The sequence below is a fragment of the Mercenaria mercenaria genome, chromosome 2 (assembly GCF_021730395.1).
Source record: "Mercenaria mercenaria strain notata chromosome 2, MADL_Memer_1, whole genome shotgun sequence".
NCBI classification, from domain to species: domain Eukaryota; kingdom Metazoa; phylum Mollusca; class Bivalvia; order Venerida; family Veneridae; genus Mercenaria; species Mercenaria mercenaria.
Window position 1 is genome coordinate 34,159,158 of NC_069362.1, and position 15,461 is coordinate 34,174,618.

At 36.4% G+C, this 15,461-nt stretch overlaps 1 protein-coding gene across 2 annotated transcripts in view; it reads left to right on the forward strand.

The window, feature by feature from the left end:
- The first annotated feature begins 3,902 nt into the window (after nucleotides 1–3,902).
- Nucleotides 3,903–15,461, forward strand: part of LOC123563679 (uncharacterized) — a 35,702-nt gene continuing 24,143 nt past the window's right edge. The window contains exons 1-8 of one of the 2 annotated variants that reach the window (XM_045356619.2): nucleotides 3,903–4,014; nucleotides 5,516–5,693; nucleotides 6,016–6,211; nucleotides 6,325–6,498; nucleotides 7,488–7,857; nucleotides 8,387–8,609; nucleotides 9,111–9,231; nucleotides 15,020–15,269. In XM_045356619.2, the coding sequence (XP_045212554.2) occupies nucleotides 5,529–5,693; nucleotides 6,016–6,211; nucleotides 6,325–6,498; nucleotides 7,488–7,857; nucleotides 8,387–8,609; nucleotides 9,111–9,231; nucleotides 15,020–15,269 (1,499 nt within the window). In that variant the 5' untranslated portion in view covers nucleotides 3,903–4,014; nucleotides 5,516–5,528. The remainder of the gene's footprint in view (nucleotides 4,015–5,515; nucleotides 5,694–6,015; nucleotides 6,212–6,324; nucleotides 6,499–7,487; nucleotides 7,858–8,386; nucleotides 8,610–9,110; nucleotides 9,232–15,019; nucleotides 15,270–15,461) is intronic. The other variant, XM_045356620.2, reaches the window with a different exon arrangement.

Sequence of the window (15,461 nt, forward strand, 5' to 3'; positions counted from 1 at the left end):
TCGGCGTCGGCGTCACACCTTGGTTAAGTTTTTGCATGCAAGTACATACAGCTATCATTTAAAGGCATATAGCTTTGAAACTTATTTATTCTTTTTCTAGGTCAATTACCAACCTCACTGGGTCAAGTTCCATAACTCTAACATGTATTTTGAGCAAATTATGCCCCCTTTTGGACTTAGAAAATTCTGGTTAAAGTTTTACATGCAAGTTACTATCTCCAAAACTAATGCAGATATTGAATTGAAACTTCACATGTGTCTTCGGGGTTATAAAACTAGTTGATAGCACCAAGTCCCATAACTCTGACCTTCATTTTGGACAAATTATGCCCCCTTTTGGACTTAGAAAATTCTGGTTAAAGTTTTGCGTGCAAGTACATACAGCTTTTACTAAAAGGCATATAGATTTGAAACTTATTTTTTCTTTTTCTAGATCAATTACCTACCTCACTGGGTCAAGTCCCATAACTCTGACATGTATTTTGGCCAAATTATGCCCCCTTTGGACTTAGAAAATTCTGGTTGAAGTTTTGCGTGCAAGTACATACAGTTATTACTAAAAGGCATATAGATTGAAACTTATTTTTTCTTTTTCTAGATCAATTACCTACCTCACTGGGTCAAGTCCCATAACTCTGACATCTATTCTGGGCAAATTATGCCCCCTTTTGGACTTAGAAAATCCTGGTTAAAGTTTTACATGCAAGTAACTATCTCCAAAACAACTACAGATATTAAATTGAAACTTCACATGTGTCTTCGGGGTTGTAAAACTAGTTGATAGCACCAAGTCCCATAACTCTGACATGTATTTTGGGCAAATTATGCCCCCTTTTGGACTTAGAAAATCCTGGTTAAAGTTCTGCGTGCAAGTACATACAGCTATTACCAAAAGGCATATAGTTTTGAAACTTATTTATTCTTTTTCTAAGTCAATTACCAACCTCACTGGGTCAAGTTCCATAACTCTTAACATGTATTTTGAGCAAATTATGTCCCCTTTTGGACTTAGAAAATTCTGGTTAAAGTTTACATGCAAGTTACTATCCCCGAAACTAATGCAGATATTGAATTGAAACTTAACATGTTTCTTCGGGGTTATAAAACTAGTTGATAACATCAAGTTCCATAACTCCGATATGTATTTTGGTCAAATTATGTCCCCTTTCGAACTTAAAACTCTTTTGATATTTAACATTTTGGGTAATAATTTCCTGCTTCTGTGACAATATTTTGAATAGTCGAGCTTGGCTGTCTTACGGACAGCTCTTGTTGAAATTGGGTTTATTTTGTTCTTTGGGCCTTTTACTTCAAGAAAAGTATCATCCTCAAATTTTCATGTCAATATTTTGGCGGCCATCTCGAATTCAAAATGGCGGCCATGGAATTCAGTGATGTAACCAATAAGAACTATGCATCTCGGTCAATTTTAGGTATATAAGAACCAAAATAGTATCAAAATGTCCCTAAAGCATTGCCCTTGCCTTTTCAGTTACTTTATGTAAATTAACTAATTTGCATATTTATGAATATTAATGAGAATGTAAAAGTATGACCAAATTTCACTAAAAATGGGCATATATGAAAGTTAATACAAATTATTTTTTGGTAAGTTTTAGTCCATGAAGTAGTCAAATGGTACCAAATGAAAGGTTAGACACTGTGTGTTTGATATCTTATCTATTTATGGTCATATCTAGCAGATACCAGGCGTGAGAGGTGTTGCACATTTCATTACCTCTCATGAACAGACTCAGTCGAACCGAGTCTGCTATTATTCTTCTTGGTTGCATTCTTTGCTTCCAAAGGATCTTTTTACAGATTTTATTAGTCAGTGAAGTAGTCGAATGGAACCAAATGAAAGGTAAGACACTGTGTTCTTGATAAGTTATCCGTTTATGGTCATATCTAGCAGATACCAGGCTCGAGTTCAGTCAAAAAGGGGTGGTGTAAGAAGCTGACCCCTGAACGCGAAAATCAATTGTTTCACCACCAAAGTCTTCTGAACATCAACAAAAGAAAATATGTAGTACATGGCGATTAATGGGGATATGGGCCGCCGTGAGAAAAATATTGAGAAATATTGAGAGCTAAACCCTATTCTAGATTGAAGTGAATTATCGTAATTTTCAATGTATCTCTTTCCGGGCACGTGACTGGAAAAAGTAATGACGTCATAAATTTGGCAGCTCAAGAGAAAATAAAAAGGCAAAAGTATATGACTGCTGAATAGTTACAGGTAACAACATCTTTGAAAATTATGTTATAATTGTGAAAATGATATACTTAGTGAAAGTTATGTTTATTCTAGTAGATAAAACAATTTTATGAAAAAGAAGATTGAAATTATTATGCTTAAAATGAAAACAAATCCATAAATGTCAGAAATGACTAAATGACGATATTAAGTGAGCAAATTTCTGTTTAATGGCGCATTATCTTCGATTAAAATAGAAATAGTCTGATTATCTATCACTATATATCCATTTGTTACATGGTGCAATCTTGAGAATGCTGTTTCTAATGCATAAACAACGGAAAACGTAAACTATTTCATAGTGTCGATTCTCCTGTTATAATTGATAAATTAATACATTATTTCCCATAAACCTGAGTTAAAGACATCTCCGAAAGGAATCATCAGAAATTTTCTCTATTTTTGTTTCAGCATAATCATTGGTCTATGATGTCATGATCGTTTAACGCCTACAATATATTAACGTTTTACATAAAAAACTTTATAGTACTAAAACCTACATAATGAGTCCTTCAAATAAACAGGATTTGGTCACTAATCAAATCCCTGAAGTTTGTATTTTCAAAGTTCACATAGATGATGAGCAAGATTATGTTTGATTCCTTAATTGCATATACAATCACCTTAAGCTCAATTCATAGTTAATTTAACCACTAAAACATGTACCAATAATATTTTTTAGTCATATAACTTCTTGTCGATGTTATTTTACCCCACGTGAAATGATATTACAACAAAGTATATGCAAACTCTAAAAACAACATTCATAGTCAGTATTAAATCTTGCAAAATCCTAGAAAAATTAAAATCCAGCAATTACAAGGTTTGCTGTTCAGTCGTTTTCATATGATTTCTTTACTCTTTATACCTACATGTATTTACCAAATTGCTTATAACATTGCTAGGCATTTTTTCCATGTGAACCTGTGAGGCAGGTTTTAAAACCTCCTCCATCTTATTGAACAACATTGATGTCCGGTTAGGGAATGCAGTTTTTCGAGAGGTAATTAGTTTTCCTGAGAACTATTTCTGCCTAGCTTGTCGCAGATGTTTTAGTATGATTTAGAAAACGTTATAAACAGTCAGGTGTGTTTACTATATCAACAATAATTCACGCATTCTTGATAATGTTTTCACGCATTCTCAGTAATGATGTTTTCGCCCCATCTGGTTCAGGGACGATCTGTGTATGAAAAGAATTGGAACCACTGCGCTATATTATCTTGTAACTCTCAGTATATATAAAGTGGTGCCCATTGTGCATATACATGGTAATCATTTATTTCAAATATACATACCTGTGTATTTTAAGTGATGTACACTGGTGGGACTTAAAAAAAAAACAAATAAATAAATATAATTATACCAAACGACCATATCATTGCACTTTCTCAAAATAATTATATATAACGTTATAGAAATATTTCTTTAAAATCCACATGAATAACTGTCAAGTTATTTCGCCAATGAACTCTATATAAAATATGTGGATAATTTTGCTGTCGACTTTCGGTGCAAGATCATTTATTTTTCGTTTGTAAGATTACATTGGCAGGATTTAAATGAAATCAAATTAGACATATATAAAGAAAATATGGCTTATTTTCGGAAACAGTTCGTATTTTCGCGAAAATTATCTTATTTTCGTACTTTAGGCCTACTGTTTCAATGTCACTTCCGGTCGTGTGGACGCCATTTTGTCGATAAAAATCAGATAAGTAAAAATGATTCCTTAAACAACAATCGATTTAATCGAGGTAAGGGACCCTTAATTTTTTCCTCGTTAAAAGCACCTCCCAGTTGTAATTAGCACCTATCGTTGGACAGTACGCCGAACATGTAAAATCACACAGACATTTTCGAATACATGCAGGAAGTGGGTGGGGAATGGGATTATAGGTTATAACTAGTCCAAATAATTGTACTCGAGAGTTGAATATCGTTATATTATTTTGACTTGTCGATATCTGCCTCCGAGTACAAACCAGAAAAGGTAAAGAATGTGGTAGCACTGTCCTCTTCTTTGCGTAAGTAAAACCCGATGGAAACCGTTGGGCGGGAATTATGTTTTAATAATGCAACGGATAAAAAAAAAGAAATACATACATAGAAAGCCTGTAATTTTTCCTTTTCAATGATGTATATATTACCGAGATTTCTTGAGAAAAATTCAAACTATGGCAGTTAAAAAAATGCCAAGGTTTTACACGAGTGTACTACATATTGGAAAATGGCCGATCACCGGTAAACACATTACTACACGAAGCGTTTTCATTGGTCACGCCTCCGACCGCCATTACATGAAGATGACTGAAACGTTAGAGGTTTAAATTTTTTACAACAGAAATTCTTGATAAATACGTCCTATACTTATGTTTTTCATTTACTATTTATGATTTAAAACAACAGGTAAGCAGTTAGGGCTAAAGAAAAATCGTTACTACTGATAAATCGTAATTTCAATTGACCACAGTTTCCACCACAGTTTTGATTGTTTCTGGTTGAGACCTCTAGGTAGACAACGTAAAATATCAAAATGGAAAATCGGTCTGCCCGAGGTCTCATTATTTAGACTAAGGTTATAACACACTAATAGTTGTTGTTCTCTATTCTATATAAAATTGACCTATTTCCAATGACCGTGTATATTGATTACTGGACTGCAAGTTCAGGGTCTTGCGGTCCAGTTACCAGACCCCTAGCCACTTAGTAAATTTATTTCAAATGTAAAGAGTGGGTGTATGATACTATGAAATCTGCTGAAATTACAGTCCGAAACTAAAGTTAAAAAATGTTTTATTATTGCATGCATAGATAACACTGCTAGAAGAGTTTTTAAAGAAAATGTGGATCACTCTCAATTTTTAACATTTTCAAAAATTCAGAGTCCTACATAAATTCTTAAAATCACTAATCACCTACATTTGTGCATGCACCGCCTAAGTGTTTAATTTTTAATTGCAGGTAACTGGTTTGAGTTAATTGTAATTTTTAACAGATTTCATACTCAATGTCTGTAAATTTACAGATTGTCTATATATTTACACAGTGTCTGTAGTGTTGAGTTAACCTGATTGTCAGAACCACTGGATGTTTTCAATAGATGAATGTATTTTAGCTGGGTATGGCAAGAACAATACAGAAAGTTCTTTATTAAGGATAGCAATTGATCAAATTTGTGTTATTAAATTGGGCTTGAAAATCAATGTGTTAAGCATGTAATAGTCTCATGAAGTTTATTTATGTCTTGTGATGTAGAATCAAGATCACCATGAATCCACATATACCAGGAGGCTTGCTGCCTATGATGATGCCCCAACAGATAGGAGGGCAGCAGTACATGATGGCAGTGAGGTTACCTTCTGGTGGTTTACCAGCAGCAGCAGCTGCCCAGCCATATATGACAGCTGGAGTACCTGGAGTGCAGGGTCTTCAGGTAGCTATTGTTTGCACAAGTCAGCCTTTTAACTAAATAGCTTTAAAAATTCAGCTAGATTGTATTTTAATTTAGGTTCTAAAATGTAAAAAAATAATGTTATCACAATAAATCTTCATACTGTTTTCTATGTTCTTAGACTTTCAAGTCACAAGTTTACAAGCATGAGTATCAAATCCTATATAAGGTTATCAGATTTAGCATATGAATAATATATAACTTCTAATAAATAATACATGACTTTCTGTTTGACAAAAAATATGTTAATTACCATGACCATCCAGCTTCATAATTGTGTTTGCATAAATTTTTCTGTTTCTAGGGATTACCAGTGACTTTAGCACAACCACAGATGATCTCTGCTGGTCATTTGGCTGCCTCACCCTCCCCACAGGCAGCAGCCCTTGCTGCCATTCAGCCATCACAAGCATCTACATCATCAGCAACCACGGCAGCAACTCCAGGAATTATGTCCATAGCATCATCCATACCACAACAAGTTCCTGCAGGGGCAGCAGGTATGTTTGTTACTTTTGACACTCTAATTACTCTCTTGATATATTGACTGTTATGCAAAGGTTAACAACTGCCTTGAGAAATAAATTACATAAATTTATATCTTATATTTTAGGGATTCCAGCCAGTTACCTAGCAGCACAGTATGGTGTTCCAGGGATACCGGGTATGCCTGGCTTGCCTGGTATGTCACTTACTGGTGGTGCTATGGCTGGACTGGTCTCAAGTGCAAGTCCAATGTCAGCAGGACAGTTAGCTGTAGCAGGTGCACAGTACCCAGGGCTTACAGGTAACTTGCTGTTAGTGATCGGACAATTATTGAATACAATCTATTGACACTTAGAAAAGCCCAGTCAGTTCCAATGATTGATACATTTTCTGATAATAGGTAGTGTGTACGAAAATTCTGAGTATGAATTAAATTAGTATAGGGAAATGACTCACATACACAAATAGGGCGGGGGGGGGGGGGGGGGGGGGGGGGGGGGCAAAAATTAACAGGGATAAAGTATTTAACCTGGCTGTTCTTAAACAAAATTGGGGTATGGAAAATATTTGGGTTTACAAAAATCACATAAAACTTCCCTGGGACCAAAACAATCTGAATATGATTGTGGAAGGTTAATTTTAAAGTTAACTCCCTGTGTATTACAGAACTTCAAGTTCATAGAAAGTTGTTCCAGTTTTAAAGTTCTATGAATATGATTATTCTGTAAAGTTTCATCACATTGGCTCACATACAATAATTCTGATTTTGAAAGCTAGTCTGATGTCATTTATTTTTGTTCACATGAAATTCCAAACTTACGGCCAAAGTGGCTTCAAATTTTAAATATAAAAGAAGTGTAAATTATATTTGTTCAGCAGGAAGTGAAATTTCGGTTTTACACTTTGTATCTCGCAGTTTGTTCCGCTTTGACTGATAAATATTTAAATTAAACTGATACCAAAAGGTAAGTTATATAAAAAAGTTGAAAGAAGACATTGAATATGCAAATCTTTGCAAATAAATACATTTATATTAGTGAGGGAGAATGACTTTCTTCTCTGAGAATGTTCAGATTTCATTTATCAAAAAGAAAAAAACGTATATACTTGAAACTGTTTGTTGTCGGTTTATTCAGGGAAAAATCAGTTGATGATCTGGAAATCATATTTTGTGCCATAACAGCAATGGTTCATAAAGGGTTTGCTGATGCAGATATCACAAAAAAGTGTAATGGGTATCTCATGTGAATGTTTCCAAACTATGCACAGAGTTAAATTCTTTCTATTCAGAGTGGTCTCATCCACATGCAGGTGCCCAGGTTGTCACCCAAGCAGGAGCACAGGCTGCACAGTTTGCTGGAGGTATGGCACCCAGTGCTTACAGTCAACAGGTAGCGAACCTTGCCAATGCACAGCTAGCTGGTCTACAGGCACAGCAGATGGCAGCAGGAATCCCAGCCTCGCATCTAGCCCAGTATGGAAGTCAGTTACAGGCTACAAGTCTGGCAGGGTTACAGATGGCAGGCTTGCAGCAAGGGCTACAGCAGGCCATACCTACACAGGCAACACCACCTCCAGCTTCAACAACACCAGACAATAAAAAGAAAATACAACAAGAAATAGCAGCAGCTCAGACAATGCAAGGATTGCATGTAGCAGGGTAATGAGTTAATGCACAAATAATATATTTTTTGTCTGTCTTTTAAGCTCAACTATACAAGTGTATGAAGAAGTAAGCAACATACCCTTGCGTTGGCATCCTTGTCCGCATCTGAGCCTAGAGCTTTTTTGTTAAAATTTTGATGTACTTTCACTTTCCTTGTTATGTGTCAGTAATGCATGTTTTGCTGAAGCAGTATTGTGGTAGTATTAATTACTCCAGTGATAGATCAAGTTCTCATCTGTGCCCTGCTTCCCTATCCAGCATTGAAATAGTTGAGTGAGCTGCCTCCTGCGATAGCTCTTGCTTCTTCCTCATTACAGAAGAATTAGTAGAAATGTTGCGTTATTTAGTTAATCCAGGTATTATATTTCAGACGGTGTAATAATAATATGCTATGTACTAGAGCAAAGTTTAATGAATCTGTTAAGTTACTTGTTGTGAGCTCGGCATTTAACAAATATTTATAGTGTTGTTTTTTTCTTCAGGTTCATGTGTTTTTATCATAGTACATGTATAAATATTGCAGATATGGGGCGTATGCAGTAGAGCAGGCACAGCTTCAACAAGCCGAGTTCCAGGAGCAGGATACAAGTGGCGAGGATAGTGTGGTCATGCTGGATGATTATAACTCGGACTGTAATCTTGTCATTGATGAGAATGGTTACGATGCCCAGCCATTAGTTGATCCACCAGGATTCTGCTTCTGTTGGTCAGGTGTAAGGTGTACACATGGGGTGACTAGAGGAAAGGTAAAGATATTGCATTCTTACTTACTGATAAACGATTTAAGGGACTCAATGGAAAGACATTATAGGGACACATGGAAGGACATTTAAAGGAAAAAGTCTACATAACTTATATAACTAATTTGTTCTTTTATAGCTTATTTTGCGCCTAATATTGGTAAAAAATGATAAATTAGGAAATGACAAACATCTTTGCTTAACGAGTACAGTGGAATGTAGTGATGGTGTATGCTGTGTGAGCATTGAACAGATTGAAGAGTTTAGAAGCTGTGAAATATAATGGCTTGTTCTAATACTACTTATGTCAGCACCAGGAATGTAAAAAAAGATCTAACTAAAGTTCACTCACTTCTTTTCTAAACTTAAAGTGATGGCCTGTATTAAAAATAAGAAACAGTTACAGGTACTGTGTTGGAGCATATAGCTGATTTAGCAAATTTTAATATTGCAGTGTATCATGCCATTTATATTGATTATATTATTGAGACTAGTATAAACTTCCAGGCATATTATGAATGTAAGTTGACAGAAGCACTACAAGTTGATTTTGGTGAAGATCACCAGGAAGTTAATCCACATATAGTCAGAGTGGGCTGGTCAATGGACAGCACATCATTTCAGCTGGGTAAGTTATTTGAAGTGACTTTTGTTGAAATTGCTATTGCTGATCAATTTGGGTTGTTTTTAGCTAACCTGTCACAAAGTGAGCTTTGTGATCGCGGGGTGTCCGTCGTCCGTCGTCCGAGCCGAAACTTTGTGCTTGTGACCACTCTGAGGTCAATTTCTGTGGATCTTATGAAGTTGTCAGAATGTCATCTGATGATATCTAGGTCAAGTTCGAAACTGGGTCACGTGCCGTCAAAAACTAGGTCAGTAGGTCTAAAAATAGAAAAACCTTGTGACCTCTCTAGGGGCCATATATTTCACAAGATCTTTATGAAAATTGGTCAGAACATTCACCTTGATGATATCTAGGTCAAGTTCGAACTGGGTCACGTGCCGTCAAAAACTAGGTCAGTAGGTCTAAAAATAGAAAAACCTTGTGACCTCTCTAGAGGCCATATATTTCACAAGATCTTCATGAAAATTGGTCAGAACATTCACCTTGATGATATCTAGGTCAAGTTCAAAAGTGGGTCACATGCCATCAAAAACTAGGTCAGTAGGTCAAATAATAGAAAAACCTTGTGACCTCTCTAAAGGCCATATTTTTCATGGGACCTGTATGAAAGTTGGTCTGAATGTTCATCTTGATGATATCTAGGTCAAGTTTGAAACTGGGTCACGTGCGGTCAAAAACTAGGTCAGTAGGTCTAAAAATAGAAAAACCTTGTGACCTCTCTAGAGGCCATATATTTCATGAGATCTTCATGAAAATTGGTCAGAATGTTCACCTTGATGATATCTAGGTCAAATTCGAAATTGGGCCACGTGCCTTCAAAAACTAGGTCAGTAGGTCAAATAATAGAAAAACCTTGTGACCTCTCTAGAGACCATATTTTTCATGAGATCATCATGAAAGTTGGTCTGAATGTTCACTTGATGATATCTAGGTCATGTGCGGTCAAAAACTAGGTCAGTAGGTCTAAAAATAGAAAAACCTTGTGACCTCTCTAGAGGACAGACTTGTGAATGGATCTCCATAAAATTTGGTCAGACTGTTCATCTTGATGATATCTAGGTCAAGTTCGAAAGTGGGTCACGTGCCTTCAAAAAATAGGTCAGTAGGTCAAATAATGAAAAAACGTTGTGACCCCTCTAGAGGCCATATTTTTCATGGGATCTGTATGAAAATTGGTCTGAATATTTATCTTGATGATATCTAGGTCAAGTTTGAAACTGGGTCAACTGCGATCAAAAACTAGGTCAGTAGGTCTTGAAATAGAAAAACCTTGTGACCTCTCTAGAGGCCATACCCTTGAATGGATCTTCATGAAAATTTGTCAGAATGTTCACCTTGATGATATCTAGGTCAATTTAGAAACTGGGTCACGTGCCTTAAAAAAATAGGTCAGTAGGTCAAATAATAAAAAAAACCTTGTGACCTCTCTAGAGGCCATACTTTTCATGGGAACTGTATGAAAGTTGGTCTGAATGTTCATCTTGATGATATCTAGGTCAAGTTTGAAACTGGATCAACTGCGGTCAAAAACTAGGTCAGTAGGTCTAAAATTAGAAAAATCTTTTGACCTCTCTAGAGGCCATATTTTTCAATGTATTTTCATGAAAATTGATCTGAATATTCACCTTGATGATATCTAGGTCAGTTTCGAAACTGGGTCACGTGCGGTCAAAAACTAAGCCAGTAGGTCTAAAAATAGAAAAACCTTGTGATCTCTCTAGAGGCCATATTTTTCATTAGATCTTCATGAAAATTAGTGAGAATGTTTAACTTGATGATATCTAGGTAAATTTCAAAACAGGGTCACGTACTTTCGAAAACTAGGTCAATAGGTCAAATAATAGAAAAACCTTGTGACCTCTCTAGAGACCATATTTTTCAATAGATCTTCATGAAAATTGGATAGAATTTTTATCTTGATAATATCTAGGTCAAGTTCAAAACTGGGTCACATGAGCTCAAAAACTAGGTCACTATGTCAAATAGTAGAAAAAACGATGTCATACTCAAAACTGGGTCATGTGGGAAGAGGTGAGCGATTCAGGACCATCATGGTCCTCTTGTTTTAGCACACCTGTCACGAAGTGACAAGGTGAGCTATTGTGACCGCTTGATATCCATCGTCCGTCAACAATTTCTAAAAAAATCTTCTTCTTGAATACCACTGGGCAGAATTACACCAAACTTCACAGGAATGATCCTTGGGTGGCCCCTTTTCAAAATTGTTCCAAGAATTGGATTCCATGCAGAACTCTGGTTGCCATGGCAACCGAAAGGAAAAACTTTAAAAATCTTCTTGTCCAAAACCACAGGGTTAGGGCTTTGATATCTGGTGTGTAGCATCATCTAGTGGTCCTCTACCAGAATTTTTCAAATTATCCCCCTAGGGTCAAATATGGCCCCGCCCCAGGGGTCACATGGTTCATATAGACTTATATAGGGAAAACTTTGAAAATCTTCTGGTACAAAATCACATGGCCTAGGGCTTTGATATTTGGTATGTAACATCATCTAGTGGTCCTCTACCAAGATTATTCAAATTATCCCCCTAGGGTCAAATATGGCCCGGCCCGGGGGTCGCAAGTTTTACATAGACTTATATAGGGAAAAAAGTTAAAAAAATTTTCTTGTCTGAAACCACAACACTTAGACCTTTGATATTTGGTTTGTAGCATTGTCTTATGGTCCTCAACCAAAATTGTTCAAATTGTACACATTGGGTGAAAAGAGGCCCAGCCCTGGGGGTCCCAAGTTTTATATAGACTTATATAGGAGAAAGCTTTAAAAATTTTCTTGTCTGAAACCATACGACCTAGGCTTTCGATATTTGGTATGATGCATTGTCAAGAAGTCCTCTACTAAAATTGTTCAAATTATGCCCCTGGGGTTAAAAGAGGCTCCGCCCTGGGTACACTTAGTTATTATGTGAGTTATATAGGAAAAATACTTAAAAAATCATCTGATCCTATTTCCAAGACTGTTTAATTATAATGACCTGATGACCCCAAGTAATATGATGTCACTTGACTGTGACCTTGACTTTCTTGTTTTTTAAGATACAGCCTTGAAATTTTGATGACATACACAGTTTTTGCACACAAATCATAAAACTGAATTTCATTGACCATGAATGTGACCTACTGACTTTCTTAATATTTTATCATCATTTTGACATTTGAAACATGCAGCATGCCCACTCATTTTAAAAGTTGAGGGTACATGTACCCCCTGCTTTTGCAAAATAGGGGTACACTTCAAAATTTGGGGGTACACTACATCGCAGATCTGAAAATTTTCTATTTAACTACTGAAATTTGTATACTACATTGTTTTTTAGCTCACCTGTCACAAAGTGACAAGGTGAGCTTTTGTGATCGCGCGGTGTCCGTCATCCGTCCGTGCGTCCGTCCGTAATTTTTTGCTTGTGACTACTCTAGAGGTCACATTTTTCATGGGATCTTTATGAAAGTTGGTCAGAATGTTCATCTTGATGATATCTAGGTCAAGTTCGAAACTGGGTCACGTGCCATCAAAAACTAGGTCAGTAGGTCTAAAAATAGAAAAACCTTGTGACCTCTCTAGAGGCCATATATTTCAAAGATCTTCATGAAAATTGGTCAGAATGTTCACCTTGATGATATCTAAGTCAAGTTCGAAACTGGGTCACGTGGGGTCAAAAACTAGGTCAGTAGGTCTAAAAATAGAAAAACCTTGTGACCTCTTTAGAGGCCATATTTTTCATGAGATCTTCATGAATATTGGTCAGAATGTTTACCTTGATGATATCTAGGTCAAGTTCGAAACTGGGTCATGTAGGGTCAAAAACTAGGTCATTAGGTCTAAAAATAGAAAAACCTTGTGACCTCTCTAGAGGCCATATTTCTCAATGCATCTTCATGAAAATTGGTCAGAATGTTCATTTTGATGATATCTAGGTTCAAGTGTTCGAAACTGGGTCACGTGGTGTTTAAAAACTAGGTCAGTAGATCTAAAAATAGAAAAAACCTTGTTACCTCTCTAGTGGCCATATTTCTCAATGGATCTTCATGAAAATTGGTCAGAATGTTCACCTTGATGATATCTAGGTCAAGTTCGAAACTGGGTCATGTGCGGTCAAAAACTAGGTCAGTAGGTCTAAAAATAGGAAAACCTTGTGACCTCTCTTAGAGGCAATATTTTTCAATGGATCTTCATGAAAATTGGTCAGAATGTTTACCTTGATGATATCTAGGTCAAGTTCGAAACTGGGTCACATGGGGTTAAAAACTAGGTCAGTAGATCTAAAAATAGAAAAACCTTGTGACCTCTCTAGAGGCCATATTTTTCATGAGATCTTCATGAATATTGGTCAGAATGTTCATCTTGATGATATCTAAGTCAGATTCGAAACTGGGTCACGTGGAATCAAAAACTAGGTCAGTAGGTCTAAAAATAGAAAAAACCTTGTGACCTCTCTAGAGGCCATATTTCTCAATGGATCTTCATGAAAATTGGTGAGAATGTTCAGCTTGATGATATCTAGGTCAGGTTCGTAACTGGGTCATGTGCGATCAAAAACTAGGTCAGTAGGTCGAAAAATAGAAAAACCTTGTGACCTCTCTAGAGGCCATATTTTTCACGAGATCTTCATGAAAATTGGTCAGAATGTGCACCTTGATGATATCTAGGTCAAGTTTAAAAGTGGGTCACGTGCCTTCAAAAACTAGGCCATTAGGTCAAATAATAGAAAAACCTTGTGACCTCTCTAGAGGCCATATTTTTCAATGGATCTTCATGAAAATTGGTCAGAATTTTTTATCTTGATGATATCTAGGTCACATGTGCTCAAAAACTAGGTCACTATGTCAAATAATAGAAATAACGATGTCATACTCAGTTGAACACTGGGTCATGTGGAGATAGGTGAGCGATTCAGGACCATCATGGTCCTCTTGTTTATATATATACAGAACTCTCGTGGGTGGGGTATAACAGATGAGATAATTTTAGAAAATGTAAAATGTTTTTCCAAAGTTAAGATAGGAAATTCTGAATGAAAAGACCCCTCCCTATATTATACTAAATATAAATATGTTTTCAGCAAGGTTCATGTATTCCCAATTTCGTGAACGGAACACGATTCGTCCAAAATAACATACAGTCAACTGAAGACTGGTAAAATTCGTCCATCAATAATAAATGCCCAAACTATTACAGATATGCAATGTGTATCAAAATTGCAGTTAAATATCGAAAAATAAAATACTGTTAACCTTTTGCCGAGTTTCTTAAAGCTAAAATGCCTTTTTGCGTTTCGTATCCATTCTTTTTTTGCACACGACCCGTGTGACGTCCGACTAAAACATTTACCAAACCCCTCCATACAGCTGACAGTTACGCCGAGAATTCGGTGATGGAAACAAAATTATAACGTTCGTGGACCTGATCTGCATTTTAGACCATACCAAACAATTGGCAAGTGCGCGATGAAATAAACAGCGATTTGTCAGCTGAACTGGAGTTCCGAATCTCAGGTGCATGTACCCCCAACAAGTGATTTTTATGCGTGCATTTGATATTTTGTACGTGATTCACGTACTGCAGTGCGTGAATGGGCATGCTGACATGTAGCTCATATTACTCAGGTGAGCGATCCAGGGTCATCATGACCCTCTTGTTATTTAAGGCACATTGGTTGTGTTCTGTTTCAAATTAACCTTTTTCTAATAGAGATTTAGAAAGAGCTTGAGGAAATTCTTCACAACAGTCTACTGATTTTTGAAGATGTTTTGTATAAAGGTTTTATTTTCAGGTGAAGAACCAAATTCTTACGGTTATGGTGGTACAGGAAAGTTCTCAACTAACAACAAATTTGTCAACTATGGTGAGAAGTTTGGTATTGGTGATGTGATAGGCTGCCTTCTTGACCTTGACTCTCGACCACCGAACATGTCATATGCCAAGAATGGGCGCTGGCTAGGTGTAGCACAACCTTTACATGGATTCCAAGTAGGAAAGAAAGAAACAGCATTGTTTCCTCACATTCTTACAAAAAATATCAGGTACTTATCCCCCAAAAAATGTTCATATATTTATATTTTGACTTAGACTTTAGTTTTTTAGATTTCATCATCTTTTTATACGCCTGAAGGGACGTATTATGTTATGACGCTGGTGTCTGTCCGTCCATCCATTAGCAATTTCGTGTCCGCTCTGTAACTCTTGAACCCCTTGAAGGATTTCGAAGAAACTTG